This window comes from Cupressus sempervirens, chromosome 10 (assembly GCF_028749045.1).
Source record: "Cupressus sempervirens isolate cs-2001-9-10 chromosome 10, ASM2874904v1, whole genome shotgun sequence".
Taxonomy (NCBI): domain Eukaryota; kingdom Viridiplantae; phylum Streptophyta; class Pinopsida; order Cupressales; family Cupressaceae; genus Cupressus; species Cupressus sempervirens.
In genome coordinates, this window is record NC_143127.1 from 669831326 (window position 1) to 669857355 (window position 26030).

General features: G+C 34.8%; 1 protein-coding gene across 15 annotated transcripts in view; it reads right to left on the reverse strand.

Moving 5' to 3' along the window:
* Positions 1–2487: 2487 nt before the first annotated feature.
* LOC149535602 (cysteine synthase-like) overlaps positions 2488–26030 on the reverse strand; it is a 231707-nt gene continuing 208164 nt past the window's right edge. For 7 of the 15 annotated variants that reach the window (XM_089804228.1, XM_089804222.1, XM_089804227.1 and 4 more), the window contains 2 exons: positions 19484–19564; positions 6591–6928 (listed from right to left, as the gene is read on the reverse strand). In XM_089804228.1, the coding sequence (XP_089660354.1) occupies positions 6842–6928; positions 19484–19564 (168 nt within the window). In that variant the 3' untranslated portion in view covers positions 6591–6841. Of the gene's footprint in view, positions 2836–6590; positions 6929–19483; positions 19565–26030 lie in introns of those variants that run through there. The other 8 variants (XR_016356921.1, XM_089804231.1, XM_089804232.1 and 5 more) reach the window with 2 other exon arrangements.

Here is a 26030-nt window from a genome sequence, read left to right on the forward strand (position 1 = left end):
TATGTGATTGGAAATGTTGACATCTTTAGGATTCAAAAGGTCCTTGGTAGAGATGTGGTTTATGCTTTCATTTGATATGATCACTTGGAGCATGTTATCTCTTTGGAGGAGATGGTTTAGATCATGTTGTCATGTTTATGCTCCTGATTCCATGGTTGAAGCTTTGACATTGATCTTAGTTTAGTTTCTTGGTATTGAGTACTTTGATAACTTGTCTGATACTTCATAATAGTGATATGTTGCAATAGTGGAGTTTGACATAAGGTGATTGATTACAAGTGCTCATGGATACTTCGAGACTTAGGTGAGGCTAAAGTTCTCTTGATATGAGAGACATGTCGAGATGCATACTCTTGATGAGATTTCAACAAAAAGTCTGAGGAGCCTACACCTTGGTTGGACATGAGTTCAATAGAGACCTATGAGGAGATTATTCTTGGATAAGTCATGATGACTTGTATATCTTGGAGGAGCATTCTCATTCCTTGCTCTTGGTCTACTCGGTAGTTTATCACTTGAGAGGTATTGCCCAATGTTACTTATAGGTGCTTTATGTTTTCTTTCATATTTATGGATCTTGAGTTATTGTTAGTTGGTTCTAGCGCATTCATTATGAGAGATGGATAACATGGTTATCTCCTTAAGGCGTGTTTTTCATTTATCATGAGAGTAGGAGATAGTAGTGGGATGCTTTCCTTAAATGGAAAATGGAGTAGTTGATTTTATTTGAGAGGCTTACATCTACATAAATTCATGATATCATGTTATGTTTGATCTCTTAAAGTTGAACAGTTTGGAAGTTGGTGTGGCTTTTCTCTTGGGGTTGTGAAGGAGATCATACTTGGCACAAGTTTTCTAATGATGGATCCCTTTGAGGTATGAGTGAATGGATGAGCTAACATTTGTTGTGAATGATATATTCAATCTTATGGGTTTATCAATTGTACTGGAGCAATCAGTTTGGTTGTAGCTCTACCTGATGTTGTCTTGTTTTCTAGAGGATTACTTCACAATTGTGTTGGGCTAAGCAATCGATGTTGTTAATGCTTCTGTATAGCTCATGAGCGAAGTGGAGTGGTTGCAATATTTTGTAGCCTTTGTGATCACTAGGATCTTATGCTTGTGTTGTTTGAAAAGATGTCTAGATGGAGCACAAGAGCATGTATTGAGATTTGCGTGGTTTCATGGATGGTTGTGATGATATCGTTTCATCAGTTTGACTTCTTTGAAGTTGATGTTAGAAGCTCTTGACAGGGCTTCGACAAGTGGGAGAATGTTGGGATTAAGGTGTCTCAACCTTAGAGTTCTAACATGTTTATTTATTGATTTATCTTAATTTATTAATTTCCTAAGTTACCATTTACTTTCTAGGACTTCCTTGTGAGGTGGCATCCTACATGGCAAGTGATGAGAAGGCATATTCCTTACTTTTAGGAAGTTGGTACTCACTTGGAAGTTTCTAAGTTATGGGAAGATATTGTCATATATTTCCATTTGGTGTGGAAATTGTTTTGGCAATTGTCTATGTAGACTAAAGAGTCTTGGTTAACAATTTCTATTGTGCATTCGAGTTGTATTTTAGCAACAAGCATTTACGTTGGAGTTCACTTTGACAAGTTGTGTGAGGTAAGGAAGGTGCCTAATCTCGGTCATGATGATTTTTATGTTGTACTTGCATTACGTTTGGCAAGATGACCATTATGGATGAGATAGGTGTTGTTGCCTTGGAAGTTGCTATGAGCTACGTGTAATGGAATTAGCAAGTTTCTTGTGTTGTGACAACTTACCTCTTATGCATTGAAGATGGTTTTGGAAACCATGAAAACCTATCTCTTGTGTCGAGCTTTATATATGTTGGTGCCTTTGCTGATTTACAAAATGTGAGAGAGAGTGAAGGAGTATATTTCATAGGGTTGTGCTACCAGATATTCTCTAGGATGGAACAAGATGTAAATCTCCATGTGAAGGCTTAGAGCCTGAAAATGTATTGCAAATTGTTGTTAAATAATACATTGGCTCGACGTTTTGGAGGGTGTAGTTCTTACTTGGTAGGGTTTGCCCATGTATATCTTTGTTTTCTATTTTGTCTCATTCTTCTAGTTTTATGCTTCTAGAATATTAATTATATATGTCGTAATGCTGCTGACATTTGTTGGATCTGCAAACTGCAATCTCTTTCCTTCAAGGTTTTAACTGTGGAAAATCAACAATCTGTTTCATCTTTTATGGCATACTAGTATGTACTTGTATTTGCTTATTAGAAGCTATTTAAGAAATTATTGGATACAATATGTGCATACTGATCTTAGATGACTTTCTAGGGTGCTCCCATTTCTTCAAGAACACACTACACAAATAAGAAAGATCACAAATAGAACACATTGCACAAATAAGCTACAAAGATACCATCATATTTAATACTCTTACATAGTTGTCATTTATTCTTCTATCATATGTTAAACTTAAAATACAAGTGTATCACTACTCTTGATGGTTTAAATAATTTCTATTTATTAAGACAACTAAAACCTCGCCACTCACTACATTTAAAAGATGTAGACAAATGGTAATAGTGGAGGAATAATACTAATTGATTATATAGTCGCGACAAAATTGCCCATGAAAATAGATATATACAATGGCATGATCTACATGATATATAATTTATTTTACACTTCTGATATTTGGTCATTCGTCCTGTCTAACTACACTTGGCTCTTTTAGTGGTACTCAAAATAAACAAAATCATATTGAAAATTTGCTAGCCAGATTATATGCGATTACTGCTCTATAGAAAGAATGTTTTTGAAAGTTTTCTCAATTTGGGAACACGACCTGCAATAGCCAATCCACGTAAGAAAATTAGCTCTATTAAAAAAACAGATTCTCACGTGCATGCACAAATTCATATCATTCAGCAATCAACAGAGTCCTACGCATTTGCCATTTTATCGCCATCTGCAGTGCATTTTCTATTGAAAGAAACAAGGTGGACAACATCGAGCAAAACGTAATATCCACAATAGTCAAGTAAAGCCCAAATAACTAATTAATTAGGAAAATTACAAAACTCGGCCATTTATAATGGGAATATATTTTTGCTGTAACAAAAGTGTATTGAAAGTTACACCAGAATCGGTAACTAACGGTGATACTAGTAGCTGAAAATATGCAGCACAAAAAGAAACTTCTTTATTGTTTGTTGCACCAAGAAAAGAAAATGAAGATTTCTGACAATTGTGTTGCAATCAAAGTTAGTCTGATTAGTCTATCAATTGTCTATGGATTTGTTACTTGATAGAGATGGTTGCTTAAAAGTTTAAGACTATTGTGTGAATTCAGCTATGGTGGGCTGTGTGAAGCTGGCTCTTAGATTTATATCACAACTTTAAAATACTATGAAACAACTCTTAATTTCCTGGATTTCGTCCAAAAATAAGTTAATATTTTGTGATAAGGTTTTAATGATCTTAGTGATCTTAAGATTTTAAGGTTTATATTTCACTTCACAGATTTAGTGATCTTAGCAGCTAACAATGTTTGATTTTAAAAAAATTAAACAGTATAGTTAGTATTGACTCTTATGTTAGTTGACAAGATGATTTGTGTAGTTATATTTGATAACAGATATACAACCATCCCCAATTAATTTATAATTATCATTTAGTATTATAATATTATTAGCTTTGCGTATCAATGCAGGTGAAGGCAGCAAATGGAGAATGAACAATATTTTGCTTCCTACTATTGTATTTTGGTAATGCATGTGACTCCCTGTTTCAGATTGGAACATAATTTTGACCAAGGGAGTGCATCTGCATTACTCAAATCATTGTACAGATCAGGAAAGGGCTATTTGCTGAAATACTATCTGATTCTGCTAGACATTACAAACAGTCAAAGCAAATAACATTCACCGTTTACAGCAACAAGCAACAATGGGTGCAGGATACATCATCTAAGGTAAATTGTCTCAATGCATGCAATTAGGAGTTTGAGGTGCCACATTATCCAATGCAAATCTGTTCATACTTTGGCTGGAAAGGTATGAAATGATAAATAATATCTGCTGCATAAAAGACAATCTCCTGCTATTCTATTTTTTGCTTGACTGCAAATAACTTAATACATTCTATTAACTCGTGTATGTGGACAACACGATTGTGCCAACGGTTGAAAAAAACTATCAAGCTGTTAGCCCTGGGGAGTACTACAACTAGAATCAGACAATAGCAAACATTATAAGGGAATGTAGTTTTCAATATTTATAAAGGGGTTTCCAATTATTTGGCGAAAAACTCTCAGGTAAGCATGAGAACTTGGCCACCAAAACTCGACAAGTTTACTTTAGAAGAACTAGGTATAGGAGACAATTAGAATGTGCTTTACAACACACTCAGTCTGCAAACTATGTTAAAGACTTCTCTCTCCATTACTGAATACCTCAAGAATATGTTGGAATAGGTGTCATTGATATCAAAGTAAAAGATATAAATGATGTAACCAAATACAAAAGGAGAAGAATTATTCAGTAGCTTTACATATAAGGCAAATTGGATCAGTTGTTTGAAGCATCCTGTTAGAGTTTAAGAATGCTCAGATCAGCTGGGAATGTGGTAGGCTATGATAATGTATCTACCATTCAAATAGTTTGTGATTCTGATAGTCTGCAAGGCAGTTACAAGTATTTTATTTGGGGGTGACAGTGTTCTTGAAGGTTTATCATAAGTTTCTGAAAGATCCGATGAATGTGTCAGATTTAATTGTTTGTTTGAGCTTAATGATGCCTTAGGATGATCTAGGATTATATGTCTGATGTCGAGACAATCAAGAGAGGACAATTTACACATCTACATGTTACATCTTTTATGTTCCAGATTAACATGCTAAAAGAAGATAATAAAAGGCTTATGTGAGATCAGTAAAACATTTTAGGGTTGTGGTTACAGTCTCGAGGTATCTGATATGGATTCAACTCATGTTTACTTTGCATGCAGCGATCCTGATAGTTGATTTTTGCATGCAGATCTCAGGGTTTGAAAGAAGGTTTTTGTCAACCTAATTGTTGATAGAAGGAGATGAGTTAGGTTTTGAATTCCTGTAGATGTGTGTTGCACAAGTGAAGAAGTGATCACAGACACTCGGGATTGCCAGAGAAGCAATTGTTTTTTAATTTTGTAAAGGCTGCAAAAGAGAGTTGCATCAGAAGCTTTGTTTGTACTTCAATGCAACTGACCAAGGCATATGAAGATGCTAATAGATAATTCACCAATCTATCAGATTCTAGTCTGAATTGTGAATGTAAGTCAATTTGACTTCCTTAGGATTGGTGCCCAAGGCTGAATTGAGTAGTGCACTCTAGGCAACGTGCCTAAATGCAAGTGTTTTTCTTATATTGTAATAAGCTCTACTTCTAACAAGGTATTAATCTTATTGTGGGTATCAACCTCACCGTGGTTTTCACCCTATTTAGGTTTCCACAGTACAAAATCTTTGTGTTTTGTGGTGATTTATGTTTACGTGCTTTACTTTCTGCAAATCAGTAATAAGCTTTATGCTTTAAGGTTTCAACGTTCAAGTGTTTTTGGAGCAACACATTCGCCCCCCTTCCAAGCTTTTGCTCATTGTTATTTCCAACAGAGATCTCTTGTGATGGTATTTTTCTAGATAGGGTTTTGAATTGAAAGATTTCAACCCAAGAATACTAATGAATGAAGGAAGGAAAAACAAGAAATTAGAAATCAGCCAAATAAATTGTATTCATCTCACATGAATGTAAAGCGTACAATGAAAAATGAGATACTCTTATAAGAGAAAGAGGTAGGTAAATATAGCATACTCAACCAAGGGGTTTAAAACACTGTCAGTGCATGATAAAGTGAAAAAAGTCCATGAGTGAGCTTATCCTACAGTTGAGAGATAAGTGAAGAACTATCTATGAAAGAACTAAAATTGCTAGAACCCTATTGATAGTAACCTTAACCAAATAAATTGTATTCATCTCAGATGAATGCAAAGCATACAATGAAAAATGAGATACTCTTATAAGAGAAAGAGGTGGGTGAATATAGCATACTCAACCAAGGAGATTTAAAGCACTGCCAGTGCATGATAAAGTGAAAAAGTCCATGAGTGAGCTTATCCTACAGTTGAGAGATAAGTGAAGAACTACCTATGAAAGAACTAAAATTACTAGAACACCACCCCCCCTGCAAGTGCAACGTAGGGGAAAATGTAGACAAAGATGCAAAGATGGGTCTCGACAACTAGGCCTAATGAGGTGACCATGCACAATAGATCCCCTCAAATACATAAGGAGAAAACCCACTCGTAAAAAACTCCCCCACGAAAGAGGATGACGCAATGTGTAAGAGATCCCTTCAATGTAAATAATGCACCAATGGTACAAAATCCAAACCTGATGTAGAAAATGCCCCATGATCGTTGAAAAATGTTCCTGCCCTTAGGAACCAACAAAAGTGAAGGTGCATGAATGAACTCTCTGTAATTACCCCTAAATGAATCTATTGTAAATTTTGAATTCCTCATAAATGTCTAAAATTACCATCGTATGAATGACAAATCAAATATACATACTAAACAGGTATATATTTTGTAGTTGTATATTACATATATAATTATTTTGTTCACATTCATAACATACATACATACATATAAGTTGGAATATGGTCATTAATGTCAAAGGAAATGGAAGATGACAATTGATCTCTTTACAATCCAGTGCTATATGAGGGTGTTCAATAACTATATAATACACTAAGATGAAATTAATTGAAAGAGTCCAAAGTACACAAATGATAAAGCCTTGAATATCTAGTGGTCACCATGTTACTAACAATGCAGATATGAATCTCATACAACACACAGTAGCTTGAAGAGAGTGAAGTGTATAGAAATTGAGCCATACCTGCCATGTCAGCAACAATACAACAGGTGAGATAGTTTTGGAAGACCTGATATAATGAAAAGGAAAATAAGTATTCATGGAACCATAATATTCTATCGTGGACTATGGTAACCTTTAGAATGCAGTCAATTCATATTCAGTGGTTGTGGTGGTCAGTTCTATTCAAAGCAAGGAGATCAGAGAAGGGAACATAACATCACTTATAAGAACATTGTTCTAAAGTAAGACACCGGTGACATATTGTTATTTGAGTGGAAACAATGATAGATAAATTCAATTCAAGAATTCATGCCATCGAAAGTTTTGAATGAATAACTTAAGTCAGCATCTACAGAAAATAGGAAGCAAAGCATGGTCAGCATACATGATGGCAGTTCAGTGACAACATCGAAATGGAATTGGAAATTTTTGGACGCCTGATAAATATGTGAAGTCACAGATGGTAGTGACATACAGACAAATTAACCAAAGAAATGAATGGTCTAGACATGAATGCGTTTATTCAAGCACACCTCCAAATCAAAACAATGAAGCCACGATAATTGAGATCTACAAAAGCCAACAGCTAGAACATTATTCTCTTAGACATTGATCAAAGAAAGTCCTAAAGATTATGACTACCTGGAGCCATGCGAATGGTCAAAATGGTGTTTAATAAAAGTAATCAACAGAACAAGGAAGACAAATGAACACGTCATAAGCTTTGACCGATGGAGACTAGTATGGAACGGAGCAAGGAACAATGTATTAATAGAGCAGATATGGTGGCAGCAATTTATAGCAAAATGTCTATGAAGCCTTCTTGGTGTAGTCAGCGATAAACAACTATTAAAGCAGAGATGACTGACATTCACAACACAACAGCTAGATGAATACCTCAAAGGCTCCTGTTAATGAATAAGACAGTGATTAAGACAGTGATTAAGGTTCATGTGATGGAAATTTTATTATCAAAAGACTAATATAATGACAATTTCTGGAACGCAACAAAAAAAATGTTTGAGTTATACAGCAGCGTTGGAAGTTTCATGGACATCATCAAGGAACCAGACATAATGGACACTGTTAATATTTACTATGTGTCCACAGAGATAAGGCTGTGACACTCTGGAAATAGATTCCACGAGAAGACTACGTCAGCAGACACATAAGGGTATACACAGGAAATCTGGCACAATGTTTTTGAAGATGTCATCGAGATTTTGAAAGTTGGAGTCAAATATTATATAAGACTTACATACTAACAGAGTAACCGTGCCGCAGATAAAAGACAAATAGAGTCAAGGTGTACGTTAATGAAGGAAGACCATGCTTAAGATAATATTAAAAAATTACAATTATTAAAGTCTCTTGTAAAAAGCGGTGGTTATGTTAATAAGAAATTAACTAAAATAATAAAAAGGTGCAATGCCTTTTGGCCAAAAGACACTATTTACATGGAAGGAGAAGACATAAAAAGAAAAATAAAGAGAGCATGTGAATAATAATGAGTGTGTAAAGAAGTGAAGAGCAGATCAATGCAAAAAAAAAAAAAAAATATATATATATATATATAGAGAGAGAGAGAGAGAATAGTAACAAAGAAATTATATATTCATATAAGAATATGAGTGTGAAGACTATAGGAACTGATCAAAGATTATGTGTGGAAGACAAAATAAAAGTACATAACAGATATAAGAAGAAAAGTTGTGTGCTAAAAAAATCCATCATCAGTTGAATAAGCAACATAGTCGGGTGGAAGAACACTTTGTGTGCAGTGGGTTGGTGCTCACAAAGACAAGCAGTGAGGGTTGATGCTCCAATAGGTCGGAGCCAGCGAAGTGTGGGAGTAGCAGCTTCCAGTACGTCAGAGCCTGCGAAGCGTAGGAGTTGGAGCTTCCAGTGAGTCGGTGTTCACAAACATAAAGGTTGTAGCTTCTAGTAGGTTGGAGCCTACAAATCAATTTGTAAAAAAACAAGTTAATATAGAAGCATTTATTTGTTGTGGTTTTCTCCCGCATTGGGTTTCCACGTAAATCTTGTGTTATTGTGTTCATGTGCATAATTGTTGATTTCAGCATTAAAAGTTATTAAGAATTTTTTTAAATAAAAGAACTTAATTTGGCAAAACCTTTTATTATACTGATTCAACCCCCCCTACCCCCTCTCTCTCAATATAATCGTGTGCTCTTAAATTGGTATGAGAGTTGGTTCCTTCAATCAAGCCTAACTACTAGAAGGTACATCTTGCGAGCGCAAATGGGTAAAAGGAAAGGAAATGAAAAGAAAAACATTAATAACCAGCACTAACTGCTAGAGATGAAGTAATCGACAATGAATTTTTTGAAAAAGGAGATGACTCTATATATAGTGATGATTGTAATGATTTTACAGAAGCAAATACAACTATGGAAGCTAGCATGCATAATGAGATGGCACTTGGAATACACATGACAATAGAATATGATGATGTAGCAAATCAAGATGACATTATGGAAGAAGATAATAATTTAGATACAACAGAAGTCCTATAGTATGGAAAACTCATAGATGGATCGACTACATATATAGAAGATGAGGCCTACGACAAGGAACAAGATGTTGATATCATGGAAGAAATTCATTATGCTTACAAACAAAATGGAAAGCTTAAGAAGAAAAATGAAAATTGAAGAATTATATGAAGCTCAAATTGAGTCAAATAAAGTAATTGAAAATTTGAAGGAACAATTAGAAGATGTTAACAATTTCAAGATAATACAATGTGGAAGTTAAATGAAAAGGAAACGGATTGTGCCAAATTAGAGGAAGAAGTAATCATGTTGAGAAGTGATTTAGAGAAAACCACTATCAAAATGAATACTAGTCTCAAGTTTGAAAAGAGCTCTGAAATTCCGACGAATATAATTGACAAGAAAAGGCCATCTTCTAGCATGACAGGAGTAGGTTATGAAAGAGGTTCAAAGCATCATGATAGTACATTCAAAGGCCTCATCAAAGAAGGAAGTAATATGGTAGATTCATCGACAAAATTTGAAGAAAAAGAGCTCAGAAATGACGATAACAAGAAAGGTCAATCAAGCACATTTTCTTGAAAGAAAGGATATGCATATGGATCACAACCTAGCTTTTATGGATATTGTTACTCGTGCAATTATTTTGGTCACAGAGAAAGAGAGTGCAGAACAACAGATAAACTATTTCATGGATGGAGAAAAAGAAATCATTTTGGGCACTTAGCGCAGCATTGCAGGTATGGGTTCACAAAATCACATAAAGAATATAAGACCATTTATACAAAAGAACAAACAAGGGGCATCTATGTTTGTATGGAGAAAGAAACTTGACAATGAAAGACAAAAGAACGAAGCCTTATCAACTTCATGGAAAAATAATCGAAAGGGAAGAAGTATAAAAGTTTGGAGGAAGAAGATGACTAAAGAAGAAGTAACAAATGCAAGTACAACTTGCAGTTCATACACCTCCTAGTGAAGCATGAACTCAGTGGGAGATACATATGAGATATCCATTAATCCCTTGGAGAAAAAAAGTAAGATGATTCAAGACGTCTAGATATTTTGAAGATTATAATCAGGAGATTGGAAAATTGATTACATTAATGTCAAAGTTCAGACAAAGACTATCAAAGAAGCAAATACAGTGATGGTGGCACTAAACCTTGTAGGACCATTGACGAATCCTTCTTAGAGGGAGTACTACAAAACCTTCAAAGGGGGATCTATATATATCCGCATACATTTGATGACTAGTTTGCAGATGAAGATTGATAATCGTCCCTTTTCCATTGATGTCAAATGGTGAGAGAAAGAAAGGGGGAGTGCCAGAAAAGATGAGGAAGTATTGCCATCAATGATAAAGGAGGAGATTGTTGGAATATATTCATTGATGTCAAAGGAAATGAAAGATGACAGTTGATCTGTTTGGAGTCCAATGTTATATGAGGGTGCGCAATAACTATATAATATACTATAAAGAAATTAATTGAAAGAGTCCAAACTACACAAACGATCGAGCCTAGAATCTCTAGTGGTCAACATATTAGTAAAAATGCAGATATGAATCTCATACAACACAAGGTATTTTGAAGAGAGTGAAGTGTATACAAACTGAGCCATGCCTGCCATGCAGCAACAATACAACAGGTGAGATATTTTTGGAAGACCTGATATAATGAAAAGGGAAATAAGTATTCATGGAACCATAATATTCTATTGTGGACTATGGTCACATTTAGAATGCAGTCAATTCATATTCAGCGGTTGTAGTGGTCAGTTCTATTCAAAGCAAGGAGATCAGAGAACGGAACGTAACATCACTTATAAGAACATTGTTCCAAAGTAACACACCGGTGACATATTGTTATTTGAGTGCAAACAACAATAGATAAATTCAATTCAAGAATTCATGCCATCGGAAGGTTTGAATGAATAAATTAAGTCAGCATCTACAGCAAATAGGAAACAAAGCATGGTCAGCATACATGATGGCAGTTGAGCGACAACGTTGAAATCGGAATGGAAATACTTGGGACGCCCGATAAATATGTGAAGTCACAGATGGTAGTGATACATACAGACAAATTAACCAAAGCAATGAATGTTTTAGACATGAAAGCGTTTATTCAAACACTCCTCCAAATCAAAGTAATGAAGCCATGATAATTGAGATCTACGGAAGCCAGCAGCTATAACAGTATTGTCTTAGATATTAATCAAAGGTGGTCCTAAAGACTATGATTACCTGGAGCCATGTGAATGGTCAAAATGGTGTTTAATAAAGAAATCAACAGAGCAAGGAAGACAAATGAACACGTCATAAGCTTTGACCGATAGAAACTAGTGCAGAATGGTGCAAGATACGATGTATAAATAGAGAAAATACGTTGGCGGCAATTTATAGCAAAATGTGTATGAAGCCTTGTTGGTATAGTCTGTGATAAACAACTATTAAAGCAGAGATGATTGGCATTCATGACACAACAACTAGATGAATCCCTCAAAGGCTGCTGTTAATGAATAATAGAGTGATTAAGGTTCATGTCACGGAAATTTTATTATCAAGATTCAAAACAATAATATAATGACAAGCAGTGATTTCTGGAAAGCAGCAAAAAATATGTTGCAGTTATACAGCACCGCTGGAAGTTTTATGGACATCATCAAGCAGCCAGGCACGATGGACAGTGATAATATTTACTGTGTCCACAGAGATAAGGCTGTGACACTATGGAAATAGATTCCACGAGAAGAGTACGTCAGCAGACACATAAGGGTATACACAGGAAATCTGGAGCAATGTTTTCGAAGATGTCAACAAGATTTTGAAAGTTGGACTCAAATATTATATAAGACTTATACTAGACAGAGTAACTATGTGGCAGATAAAAGACAAATAGAGTGAAGGTGCACATAAATGAAGGAAGAACATGTTTTAAGATAATATTAAAAAATTAGAAGTCATTAAAGTCTCTTGTAAAAAACAGCAATTATGTTAAAAAGAAATTAATTAAAATAATAAAAAGGTGCAATGCCTTTTGGCCAGAAGACACATTATTCACTTGGAAGGAGAAGATATAAAAAGAAAAAATAAAGAGAACATGTGAAAAATAATGTGTGTAAAGAAGTGAATGAGCAGATTGGTGCAAAAATATTATAGGGTGAACAAATATGAAAAGGTGCTAAAATATATATGCAGATTTATTAGCTAATATACATTAATATAAGAAGTCCCACAGAAGTGTGTGAGGAAGAATGAAGAGTGGGTGGTAATTAAAGAATATATATACATAGAAGTCGGAATAATAACAAAGAATTTATATAAGAGTATAAGTATACAAGAGTGAAGAGTATATGTAATGTCCCCTTTTTGGGACATTAGAAATATTGAAGACTTATTTTATATAATGTTAAAACTAACTATCAGAGGAAGACTCAAATTATTAAAAGGCCAATTTAATGTTATAAAGAGGGCAAAACATCAAGGAGGAACAAGACAAAATGCTATAAGGAAGTTGACAAGACACAAGGGAATAGGACGAAAGTTGGAGGGTAGTTGAAGAGTCTTAGTTTGTGTCTTAAAAAGGGAAAGAGACTCATTGCTAGTTATGCTTGATTTATGATTCAGTTCAGTTTTCTCTTTTGTGAGAGTTTTTAGAAAGCTTCAGCTTTCAGCTAATTTGAAGACGTAGCCCCTTGTGCTGGCAAACAGTGAATGCAAACCCACTGTCCCGAGAGACATCAGTTTAGGTGTTCCATTCGTGCTTACAATTCTTACTCTAGTATTCCAATTTGACTATTAATCTGTAATTAAGATTGGGTTTTTGTGCCGGTTATTGTCTTGTTGTATAATGCAATAACGTGTTTACGGAGTTGTATGGAAGTTTTCTGGTTTTATCATTGTGGATCTGTAATACATTTCTATATGCCTGAAATCCTGAATATTGTTCTAAAAGGAATTTATTATTAACTTGGGGAGAATCTTTTGGTTTAATCATCATATTGTATTCCATCTGCCTAAATCTGACTTTGAATATTATAATTAAGAAGAAGCTGGTTAAACATTTGTTGGATTTTGTACTGGATTCAATTGTGCCTAAATACATCTGCTATGTTTTAGTTCTGATTATATTGTTAAAAGAGAAATTTAGTAAATGTCTGGTTAGGGATAATACAGTATATAAACTAATAAAAGATTATGTGTGGAAGATAAAACATAAGTACATAACAAATATAAGAAGAAAAGTTGTGTGCTAAACATATCCATCATCAGTTGAGTAAGCAACATAGTCGGGTGGAAGAACAATTTGTGTGTAGTGGGTTGGTGCTCACGAAGACAAGCAATGGCGGTTGGTACTTCCAATAGGTCAGAGCCTACAAAGTGTGCAGGTAGGAGCTTTCAATAGGTCAGAGCCTGCGAAGAGTAGAAGTTGGAGCTTCCAATGGGTCGGTGCTCATAAACATAGAGATTGTAGCCTCTAGTAGGTTGGAGCCTACAAACCAATTTGTAAAAGAACAAGTTAATATAGAAGCATTTATTTTTCATTTTCTCCCGCATTGGGTTTCCACGTAAATATTGTCATATTGTGTTCATATGCATAATTGTTGATTTCAGCATTAAAATTTAATTAAATTGTTTGGATAAAAAGATTTAATTTGGCAAAAGTTTTTATTATACTGATTCACCCGCAGCCCCCCCCCCCCCCCCCCTAATTGTGTGCTCTTCAATATATAAATATACATACATACATAAGTGTGTGTGTGTAATGTATGTATGTATGTGTATGTATGTGTGTGTATATATAATTATATACCCACAGCCACATAATATAAAACATTGAAAAGAATATATATATATATATATATATATATGAAAACGTTAAATAAGTTCTAAAAGACTTAATATCGGCAGCCATTTGTTGCCTGGCAAAGGTTGAGAACAAAGATCACGACTATCGGTTGAGCAACCAAGGGTCGCTGTCCCACTAGGTGGCCAAGTAGATATAAAAATGACCACGTCAGAAACATAAAGAGAGTATAAAGGAGTAAAAGCATAAGTAATAAAAAACAACAACAATTATTAAAGAAGACAAGCAGCACTAAGGATTTTGTAAAGACAAGTGGAAAGGAAATAGCGCTAGCAATTCCTAATTAGATATAAGGTGATGAGACCAAAAGAGAGTTGAACATTAATAATTTATTACAGTCTATTATCCTGATAATAATAAATTGCAGAATTAAAAAGAAAATTGTAGAAGTGTATAGAGAAGTGAAACTTAAAAGCAGAATTATATCTAAAGAATAAAGCACACATTCAAGGGCAACCAAGAGGTATGTTACATTTACTTTTCATATTTAATATTTATATGTTAGAAGATTATGAATCACGATGGGATGAGAACTCTATAGTTCTCATAGAGACCAAGTTCATCTCGGTAGAGGGCATCCATTATGGATGTTGAGTTTCTCCTAAAGAGAACTCTTAAAGGTTATATATATATATATATATATATATATATATATATATTCATATTGTAGTACTTAATCATATACATATGTTAGAGATAAGAGGCTTGGGTATAGGTTGGATCTCTACCAAGTAATTGTTGTTAATAAGTTCACTCATCAATAGAGACCCCAAAGGCCTTGGAAGGCATTCTTGAGACGATGGTTGCCTAATTGAGAATTATTCTCAACAAAGGGTTAGGAAAGTCTAAGAAGACTTTCCTTTTAAGGATTAGGTGGGTTTAGTATGAGATTAGCAATTAGATTATTTAATGATTATTTAGCTTGTTACCTACTAACATTTGTTACAGTTCTTCTATGTTTATATTTATCTTTATCATCCCTCCCAAAAAGTTATAAATAGATTAGATAAGAAAGATACAAAATGGTGCTTTTAAGAATTAACATATCTTAAACATGTTGGAACAATAGAAGAATTTGCTTGTCAAATCAAAGGATTATTAGTCATGATTCCGATTATCCCAAAAGCGACTCATACGTATGTTTATAAGTCTCAATGAATCTACTAAAAATGTTGTAGAGCCATTTGAGACACAAACCCTAGAAAAGGCTATCAGGAAAGCAAGACAAGTTGAATTGAATAATTCTAAAGTGAGGGTGAGGAAAGATAACCAAGATAAGCCATGTTATTTGTGTGTGTGTGGGGGGGGGGGGGAGGGGGCATGGAGCATAGCACACAGATGTCAAAAAAGAGAACTAAACCAAAAGAATTTATGTTTCAAATATAAAGAGCCTTGGGAACGTGGTCATCGACTCATCAATGTTAGAGAGGACAAGTAAATAAAATAGAGACAAATAAAAAGACAAAAATTAGTGAATCAGACCAAGGAACTTCAGCAATCATCTTTGAAAAATGAAAATAGACCTTTTCAGCTTAAGGGCACACTTAAAGAATAAAAGGTGATTGTGTCAGTGGATATAGGGACTTCTCATGATTTCATCAGCAAGCATTTGTTACCAAAGCAAGGGACGAAAAAACAAAGATTTTGAGGGTTTTAAAGTAGCACTAGCCAACGAATCCATAAACAGATGCACATCAAATTGTCACTCAAGCAGAAATCACCATTGGCAGCATGTAATAAAAAGGAATTTTTATGTAGCAAACATATGAAACAATATTTTATCTTAGGCATGCCATGGATAAACTCCTCGGGTGTTTTATGATGGATGGCCCTAACCTTCAAATATACTTTTAATTATGCAGGAAAAGAGATAACCTTGAGAGGAATGCCTAAAGGAACTCCCAAAGTAGTATCATGTTATAAAAAGGAGAGAATCCTAAGACACGACCAAGGAGAGTGGATAGCTCAATGTATGGTCTTGGACAAAAACCCTACTAATGAACAAAAACAATAGACGTGAACATTAGCCCCCATGTTCCCCCAAGTTTCCGGAACAACAATTTTTTGTGGCGATTTTGGGGACGGGGGGGATGGCTATAAATATAAGGAAAATTTAAAATATAAGCTGAAATTTGCAAATATACATGTCATTCATATGAAACTAAACACAAAGCATGTCATTTAAACATTATAGAACCTTAACATACACCATTTGAATGCCATCTAGGAAATAAAAACCGATTTCAATACTTAATTGTCAATATGCATATCAATATGTGAACAAAAATATTTAAATATAAGTTTAGTAGTGAACAATATCATAAAAATCTGGAAATCTAAATATGCCCAAAGGCTAGAGGGTTTCCATAAAGTTCCATCATCGTGTTCAAGTTCAACATAGAAAACAAAATATATAAAAATGAAGCAGACTACTACTCGAGCTCTTAGAAGCAAAAAAAATACCTCCCCTTCTTGCAAAATGGAAACCCTAGCCAGTTGCAACACACTCCAACTTCACAAGCAAAACCAAACAAATGACAAAACAACCACAATGTGGTATTTTTTTTTACCTTTTAGGGCATTTGGAGAGGCGAAGCTCACTGAACGACCAAGTAGGGAAAACCAAGATACTAGCCATACGGGCATAGATACTAGCCGTACGATGGGGATGGAGAATGGTATGCAGAAGTAAGAGGCCGTACGGATGGAGTGAGCTATACGGAAGGAGATGTAAGCCACACGAATGGGCTTGTGTGTAAGAATGCAATCAAATTTCTACACAAACATGATAAAACACACTTCAATGCAAAAAATCATAATTGCCGAAAGATATTACTTCAATTTGCCAGATCCAATCCACGAAATACATGCAACAACAAAATAGGGTGAGGGTTGAATCCCACCGAAACCGGACTAAGCCAAATAGGGAAGATCTTTCACTTCCGAAATCACGAACAACAGAGAATCCCCAAGAGGAATTCGCAGTACAGAGAAATATAATCCAAAGCCTACCTACGACTACCTACAAGTCGTGCTTAAATACCCTTCGGATAAACATCCCGAGGGTTTACAAAAATAGCCGATGACCAACACCTACGGAACAATTAAATAAAAATAGGTCCGAGATATACTAAATCAATCAGAACCCCTAAATACAAACATTAAATAACTTGGGCCCAAATTAATTAAAATTGGGAACATTAAAAATGGCTCTGCTACAATGTTAGTTTTTGTGGATCTCTGATAGATAAAACTATTACAATAAATATAGGAACAATAGATACTCTTACTTGTACCACAGTAGGGCAAAGTCGTACTTCAAATAATGGTAATCTTCAAATTGCTTATATGCAGAATCTCCTTCTCTGTATATTGCTGATAATATAGATTGTATACTGAATATGACAATGATCCTGCAGATTAGATTGCAGAGGAAAAGTACTAGAAAGTATTTGTAATGTTTATTATGTAGATCGCTGGGTTTGAGATGCCATGAATAGATAACATTCTCATCGATCTGCATTTGATATATATAAGTATGCAACGGTTATGACCTGTAGAGTCATGACTCTACATGGCCTTTGGCCACGTAGGGTCATGCCTCTACGAAGGCATAACTAATAGTTAGTTTGGAGTAAACCAATACTGCTTAATACAAGCAGTCGGCAATGCCATTGATTTGTATCACTGCCATCGGCAATAACACAATGCCAATACAAAGCAGTCTTTATTGTAATCATTAACAACTCATATATATATATATATATATATATATATATAGATATATATATATATATATATATACACACACACACACACACACACACACACATACATACATATGTGTGTGCATGAGAGAGAGAGAGAGAGATAGAAAGAGAGAGAGAGAGAGAGAACAACAATAATGATTATCAGATCAATATGATACAGGTTTGCATATGACTGATTACTTTTACAAACGCTATACATCAACACTATATGCAATGGTGCTTTCTGGTTTTCCCCAAAATGCCCTAATTTTAAACAGCCCACAAAAATCTCTAGGTAGTTTGAAAAAAAACTGCAACTGGCAAGCCAACACAAGAACCTTCCCAAAAACTAGTGTTTTCTCTACAACTTTTTGATTCTCCAATTTAAGAAAAGCATATTCATGTGCTTCAAAAATAACCATACACCCTCAGATTTCTTTAAAAACATACCAACCTACAACTCATAACTAGTCTAATATCGTGTAAGATTTCAACCCAAGAGTACTAATGAATGAAGGAAATCAAAACAAGATACAACTCAAGAGAATTCAAATTATACAATGAAAAATGAGATACTCATATGAGAGCAAGTGGTGATTATACATAGTGTATTCCACCATGAGACTAAAAACACTACCAATGTGGCATAAAGTGAAAAAGGCCCTAAAAATGATTAACCTAGTGTGAAGAGAGATAAGTGAAGAACTAGCTACAAAATAACTAAAAAGACTAGAACATTATTCACACTAGCATGAGAAAATGGTGCTACAAATCTCATAGATTACCTTAGGCCCTGGCAACATTCCTGATTTTGATTTGGATCAGTCTAATGATTGTGGAGCTGCCTTGGCGCTACTTGAGGAAAAATAATCCTTCAGAAGGAAAGATTATAATGTCCCCATGTCGTCAATGTTCAGACAGATTGATGAAGATGAATGACACATATTGGAGCAGTTTTAGTAAGTTACTGTATCTAGTGTCAATCTGGACATCAAATAGGTCAGTTGGGAGTGGTGACTGACTTTCTCTTGTTAGCATATTACTATTTATATTCCTGATGGTTTTCCATTAGATATGGCATTATACTTCTGAAGATGTACCAAATACAAATGAAAGGATACCAACCATTAAAACATTGGTTAAAAAATTTGGTTTCCTTGCTAGCATTAAAATAAACTCAATACAAACAACAACCATTGGTTCAAGAACAATCATGTAGGTGAAAGTGAAAGATTCTATTGATATCAAGACTTTTAATCTGACATTTATCTTTAAAATAGTGATTACACATTCTAAGATATGTTTCATTTAAAAATCAAATTCTGAAACAATATTCTATAGTCCACAAAGACATTTGCAGATTACCTGTGATTACCTTTAACCTATTTTAGTTTTTTATCTCACATTCAAACTTATAAAATAACTTCAATTAAAACTTACTGCGAGTAACTTGCCCGTGTTCTCTTTCCTTTTTGCTACTTTGATTGCAGCAGCAGCTGCAGCGCCTGATGGGTTCCCAACCTGAAGAGACATAAAATATCATGTCTTATTATTTCCCCACAAAAAATATGGTATATAACATTCAACCTCAAGGTTTCTACCTATCATTTTAAGGTTAGATTTTGTTGCACCCATGGGAAATTTGGATATTGTGTCAAGACTTTTCAGCTAAACCTTTCAATTTTCAACAGTAATGAATTGTGTGCAGACATTTGTTTTGCTTCCCTACATGGTTTTGTCTTCTCTTGCTGGAATCTTTGCTATCGGTAATAAATGATTTCTAAAACAGCTCACGAAATGTAGGGAAAAAGATAAAAGGATTATTAAGGCTTAGTTGAATGGCTGCAAAGAAGAAAGTGAAAACAATTAAAACTTATATAGGTGCAGTGCTGCGTATACACCCAGAAATTTCAAAATTCAAAACTTACTGGTCTTTGTGGCATGTAACCGAAAGACAGTATATGAATTTCCAATTATTTAAGAATCAACACCCATGGTTTAGATATACACATATAAAGGGGAATTTTCAAGATAAAAAATTGCTACTAAGATATCATTGTGCACCCCTCAGAAGTGCAGAAGGCAATTTCTAAAGATATAGTTCTGCACTTTGATGTCTGTGTGCATGCCTGTGAATGAGCAAAGCAGGAGTTGCCATTCAATATTCTACGTTCTGATGAGAACTTGAGAGGCATTACTTGATGTTTTTAAAACTTTCATAATCAAGCACACACCTGGAGCAATCATGCAGGAATTTGACTCACATAAAGATGTTAAACATATACATAAACATGCTTGGAAACACTAAGACCAACTGACATGCATATAGGTGCATTTGATTCAGCATGGCCAACCAGGATATATATAAAATATTTTCAATGAAGAGTGAGGTGCCTAACATGGTATCACCAACAAGAGTTATAAGAACAGTTTTATATTCACAGAGGAGTGTACATGTTCATAAAAATATTCCTTTTCAAACATGCAATGAGTCTTCCTTGGGAATTGAGCAATTAGTACAAATCAGCTATATTACAATTAGCATCAAGTGTCATCAATAATGAATGGGACAAATCATATTTCATACCTTTCATTATCCCATGCATTTGTAATGTCCCCATTTTAGCAGTTGACCAAGTGTGTGTGCGTTAGCCTTGTTCTACATAGTCCCGAGGGCTAACGAAGGGTTTAATGGGATCTTGGAGTGCTTTGGCCTAGTCATTTCCAATTTGGGCCAAAACGAAGTTGATTTACTCAGTTTCAGACATACTTACTATTTTAATAAGTCGGCAGGACACAGTGCAGGTCAATTTTGGTGATTGGATTCGATACTCCTCGGTGAGAGCTTTCCGATGAGCTATCACTCGCATTATTCGGAGTCCGATTACTAATACATTTTAATGCCTGAACTTTTATAAAAGTAACGTCTAATTTAATTGTAAAATATTAAAGTGTTACTTTAATATTTATTTTATGGTGATGTGTACCCAAAGGAGACATAAGGGGTATTTTAATATATGTTTTATATTACACATCTTTTATCCCACATTGCCCATATGAGTTGAGGGGACCCGTGGGAATAGAATAAAAGGAAGCATTTGTGGCTTCATTAGACAGGTTGAATATGAGAAGAAATTGGTGTGTGAGTTGCAGCTCCGTTCTTGGCATTTGAGGACGTCTATCCTCTCTTGTAACATTCTAGACGTCATTCCCTTGGGGTTTGGCCTTTGGAATTCTTTGTTATTGGCTTCATTATCAGGTAGTTTAGTTGCATTTCCGGCTACAGGCAGATTTGGTATTTTGCTCATATCTTCTTCACTACTTGTCCGACGCTTATGCCGCTTTGAGGGAATGGTATTACGAAGGTAGTGGACTGATTGAAGGACAAAGTATTGTAGCAGCAAGTTCGAAAGCATGGGCTGGAGTACTATGTCAATACTGCTGAAGTAATTAGTGAATTGTTAAATCTGCCATGTATTTGGTTTTATGAATTCTGAAAATAACATTTTATTAGCAGCAGTTCATTTCCACTTTGCATATTATTGTAGTTTCTTTCTTGTTTATGTTGTATGATACCAATTCTATGCACAAAACACAACAAACAAATAAACATTTGATTTCCGGAGTTATAAGGGGTTTAAAACATTAAACAGAGAAATAAGAGGTTGCATGCAAACTGTTTGACAAAATTCCTTTCAGAAAATTGGTTTAGTTTTTTGGGACATCCAGGGGTGCCCATTACAGCGTTAGCATCATTTTTTATCTTTCTTATACAACTTGAAACAGAACAGTTCATATGGTAGAAATGTTCTTCCTATTAAAACTAGGAACTCACTGAGACCTAACAAAACATAGAACAAAACAATAGACATGAGAAAATTGGTATTCAATACTAACCAGCAGTTTTGAAGTGAAACAATTCTCAAAATGGATGAGGCTGACTTTACTAGAAACCAAAACTAAAATAGTTCAAACACGCAAAAAGATATGTATAGTAAACCATACTTACAATTGAATAATTTTGCAGATGATGCATGCATGAACGAGACTGTAGGGAGATCACCACAATGTAGTGGTTGGAATAGTGCACCTACCTCCAATGCACAAGGGAGCAAGCAAGTGAGAAACCTAGTGACTCCTTCAATAAGTCCAATTCTGTATCAGCAGAAACTGCCAAAGTTCGCGAGAAATGGATCAGAAGATCCTAGAAGGCACTAGAAGACGTGTGAGACTATCTGGGTATAAAATAATCAGATTGACAAGGACTATTGGCTGAGAAGGTTTCCAGCAACGCTACAGGCTACAGTCGTCAACTTGTTCATACACTTGGATGTTTCATCCATAATATCTTCGATGCACTCAGGAGGGTGTTTGAGGCTAAGTTTAAACTACTACAAGACAACAATGAGATTGATGCCAAAATTTAAATTACCAAACAAGGGAAGAATGTGAATGTACTCAAAAGTGGAGGATCATATATTGGATCAAGACATTTTTCATCCTTGATTACCTAAATGTGTGCAAATGCATTGATTCCCGCGTGACAAGACAACTCAGAATCCCCGAGATTGGCCATGACAAGTTATATACCACTCTTAACTCAAAAAGCATCTTGGACATTGCCCTACTGTCACTCAGGCATCTATAGCCCTGGCAAAGTTGTCGTAATACACGCGTAGATTGCTCTACTTCCTATGGATTGTTCTTTCAAACACCAGTAAATATTTTTATGTACCCCCAAAAGCCAATTCTTTGATCTTTCATTTCATTTTTCTTTTCTTTTCTCACTCTTTCTTTCGATGTTGCATTTCTTTCCTTTTGCTTGGCGCGTGAGTAATAAACCTGACTACGAGTTACTGAAATTACAGTGATGATAAAGAATGATTTAAAAATTTCACAAGCCATGACCTCTCCCAAAGGAAACGAAATGACTTGAAGCACTCAATTAGGTGAGAAAGATATAGCAATCTCAGAGTGCAAGTGTTGAGGTACATTATATGAATAACCTTCAGAGTCAAGTTTGTGTTTTAACCTAATGATAAACATAAGAAAGACAACCTTAGTTTCTAGGGATTTTCATAAACAGTTATTCAAGAAATGATATTAAAAAAGACTCGATGGAACCTCATGTGTATCTTCCCATCACCGAAAGCATATATATATATATATATGTTAATTATATTCAATAGAAACATTAGGATCGGTCATGACTCTTAATAGTGAAATGACACAATTAGTTAGCATTCACTAACTAACTCAATCCAATATAATCGATCCATATACAAGATATTGAATATATATATTATGTACATGATTCAACTTAGTTATATATGACGCTGGTATATTTTCAGACTTGTTATGACAGAGATATGTATGTGAAACACAACACACACACACACACACATATATATATGTGCAAATAGATCTACAATAATCTGCTTAACTAAGTATGAACAGATATAGATATCACCTTACTCGTCGTATCAAGGAGTATATTGAACATCATGTCAGCATGATATTCATATATCCTGTTTATTGTATGTGCTCTAACATCATGTCACCCGATGTCTACCATAAGTTATCATGGCATATCCACAAATATTACGTCACATAATATCCACCATGATTATCTCATAAAGAACAAATTGATATACAACTGATATCAAGTCAGTATGATATCTACCAATAAGTCCATGAGACATTAACTATCAAGACATTTCTAAGACTATCAAGTCAGCATGATATTCGTCATGATAGTAAGCATTGTAAAGTCATCACCTTACAATGCTCAATACAAGCGTACATTATCAGAAAGATCGTCACCTTTTTGTAATGCACACAGGGGGCAAGCCCATCAAAGTCATGGAGTCACACACATGACATCAAAATATTTACATGAAGTCACCACAGAATCTCTCACATGGTGTTGTAATAGAATTACACACATCACATCCACCATGAACCATATCAAAGGGTGGATCCATCATAACTACTATAAGAGGGTGGAACAAGGGCTTTACTAGAAACTTCTCTCTCACCAAAAAGAATCCAATAAAGTACATTTCAAAAAATCACTGATGCTAAGACTCCCTCTTAGCAATGGTTTTATTCTTCACAACTTCAAGCTAATCCCCAAATGCACAAACATTACATTGATATGAGACTTGGTGATAATATTAGCCTTTCGTACTTTATTTGTTATGTACCTTCTCTAGAAACCATTTCCATGGCTTTGAATCACTACAATCAAAGATCCACTTGGCAAATCTTCTAAAAACTCTTTATGTTATGATCACAACATTATTCATATGACTAGTTTCTTGTCCACAAATGTACTTGTCTGATTTCATAGTAACACGAGTGAATGTAATTAGCCAATATTTATAATAGTATGACTTCTATTTGAAGCTCCAAGTACATGCACCAATCTTTTGTGCTTCTCGTCCAAGGTTTCCTATGATGGATTTTCAAACTCCCTCTGAATGTTGATTCTTCCTCTTCGAAGAACTATGATCATTTTATATTTGAACAAAATTCTATTGCAATATGCTCCCTCTCAATGGAAGAGCCCCTATGCTCCCTCTCAATGGAAGAGCCCCTAGGCTTTATTTCATAATCCCAAATGTTATCATCTGCAAAAAAAATTGCCTCAATATCATTCCCAATGCATCATTTTTTCTTATCCCTACACATCAATATCCTTGATATCAATTGCACCAATGAAGGTCCATATGCATAAGATCTAAAAATGGTTCATATTTGAACTCTGATGATATCATTTCTCTGAAACCTCCCTTCTACAAATGGTTCGAATGGGAATGAAAAATTGGTTTATCATTCCCCCCACAATATAAAATTCCCAATCATTCCATTTTGTAGAATTGATTCTGATGATGACCAAACATGGAGTTTGAGCAGTCACAATACTACAAGAGTTTGCACGTTCCCTTTGCTACTTAGGCTCCCTCTAAATCAGTATGATCAAGATCCTGACTGTTGCCTCTTTGAAAGATGTAGCCTCCAACGGTTTAGCCATATGGTATATGGAAATAGCAGATGTCCAAATCATAACTCAGTTGAATTGGTCTAGTTGCTGATTAGCTAGATTGATTAAGAATTCTTGTAAAAAATGACATCAGATTAGGTAATATAAAATGGCCAATTAGTTGCTCCTAACTAGCTGGGTCAAATACAATTTTCCAAGGCGATAAAATTGCATATGTAGATGCTTCACTTGCATTCCAGGCATGAAGCACAATCCCCAACCTATAACAGATGGTTGGATACCAAGTATTGAAGTTGGTAGCAATTTCTCCCAAGTTTCCAAAAAAAAATGTAGCATAGGTTTAGGGTCCCTAGGCTCCTAGGAATTTGTAGCAGCTATTCTCACTACTAGAAGAATAACTTCACTGAAGAGTTGAGTGTAAGGAGTTGAAGGAGCAAGTTTTGTTTCAGTGTAAATGTCACAATCACGAGGCTCATTCCCTTAAAGTTTGTGCCATCCAATTAATTGATTCACTTTTATAGTCATACATAGTTAGCAATCTCCTATCTCGATAAAATGGATAGGTTTTTGCGAGAAGATTCAAACCAGAGCCTCTACTAAAGTGAATACCATAGTGTACTCACTCTGAGGAATACTAAGATAATCTATTATCCTATCACTAATATCATGCTCCACAATACCTTCCTTAGGCAGCTAAATTAGTGCATGTGAACTCAAGTTTGTAGATATTGTTGATAAAACCAAATGAATAAGATTCCCAATGCTCAAGCTGCTTAAGGTAAGAAAAGAGTCCAAATCCACAATAAGCCAAGTAACCCTTCAAAGTCTTTTCAGTCCTTTCTAGATAACCCATAATCATCATTTCTGATCTCATTCAATGTAACAAATGAATTTTCATAACCAATTTAAAACACCTAATAATCTGATTTAATAAGTAACTGATTCCATTTCACATGACAATGACTTTCACTAACTATGATA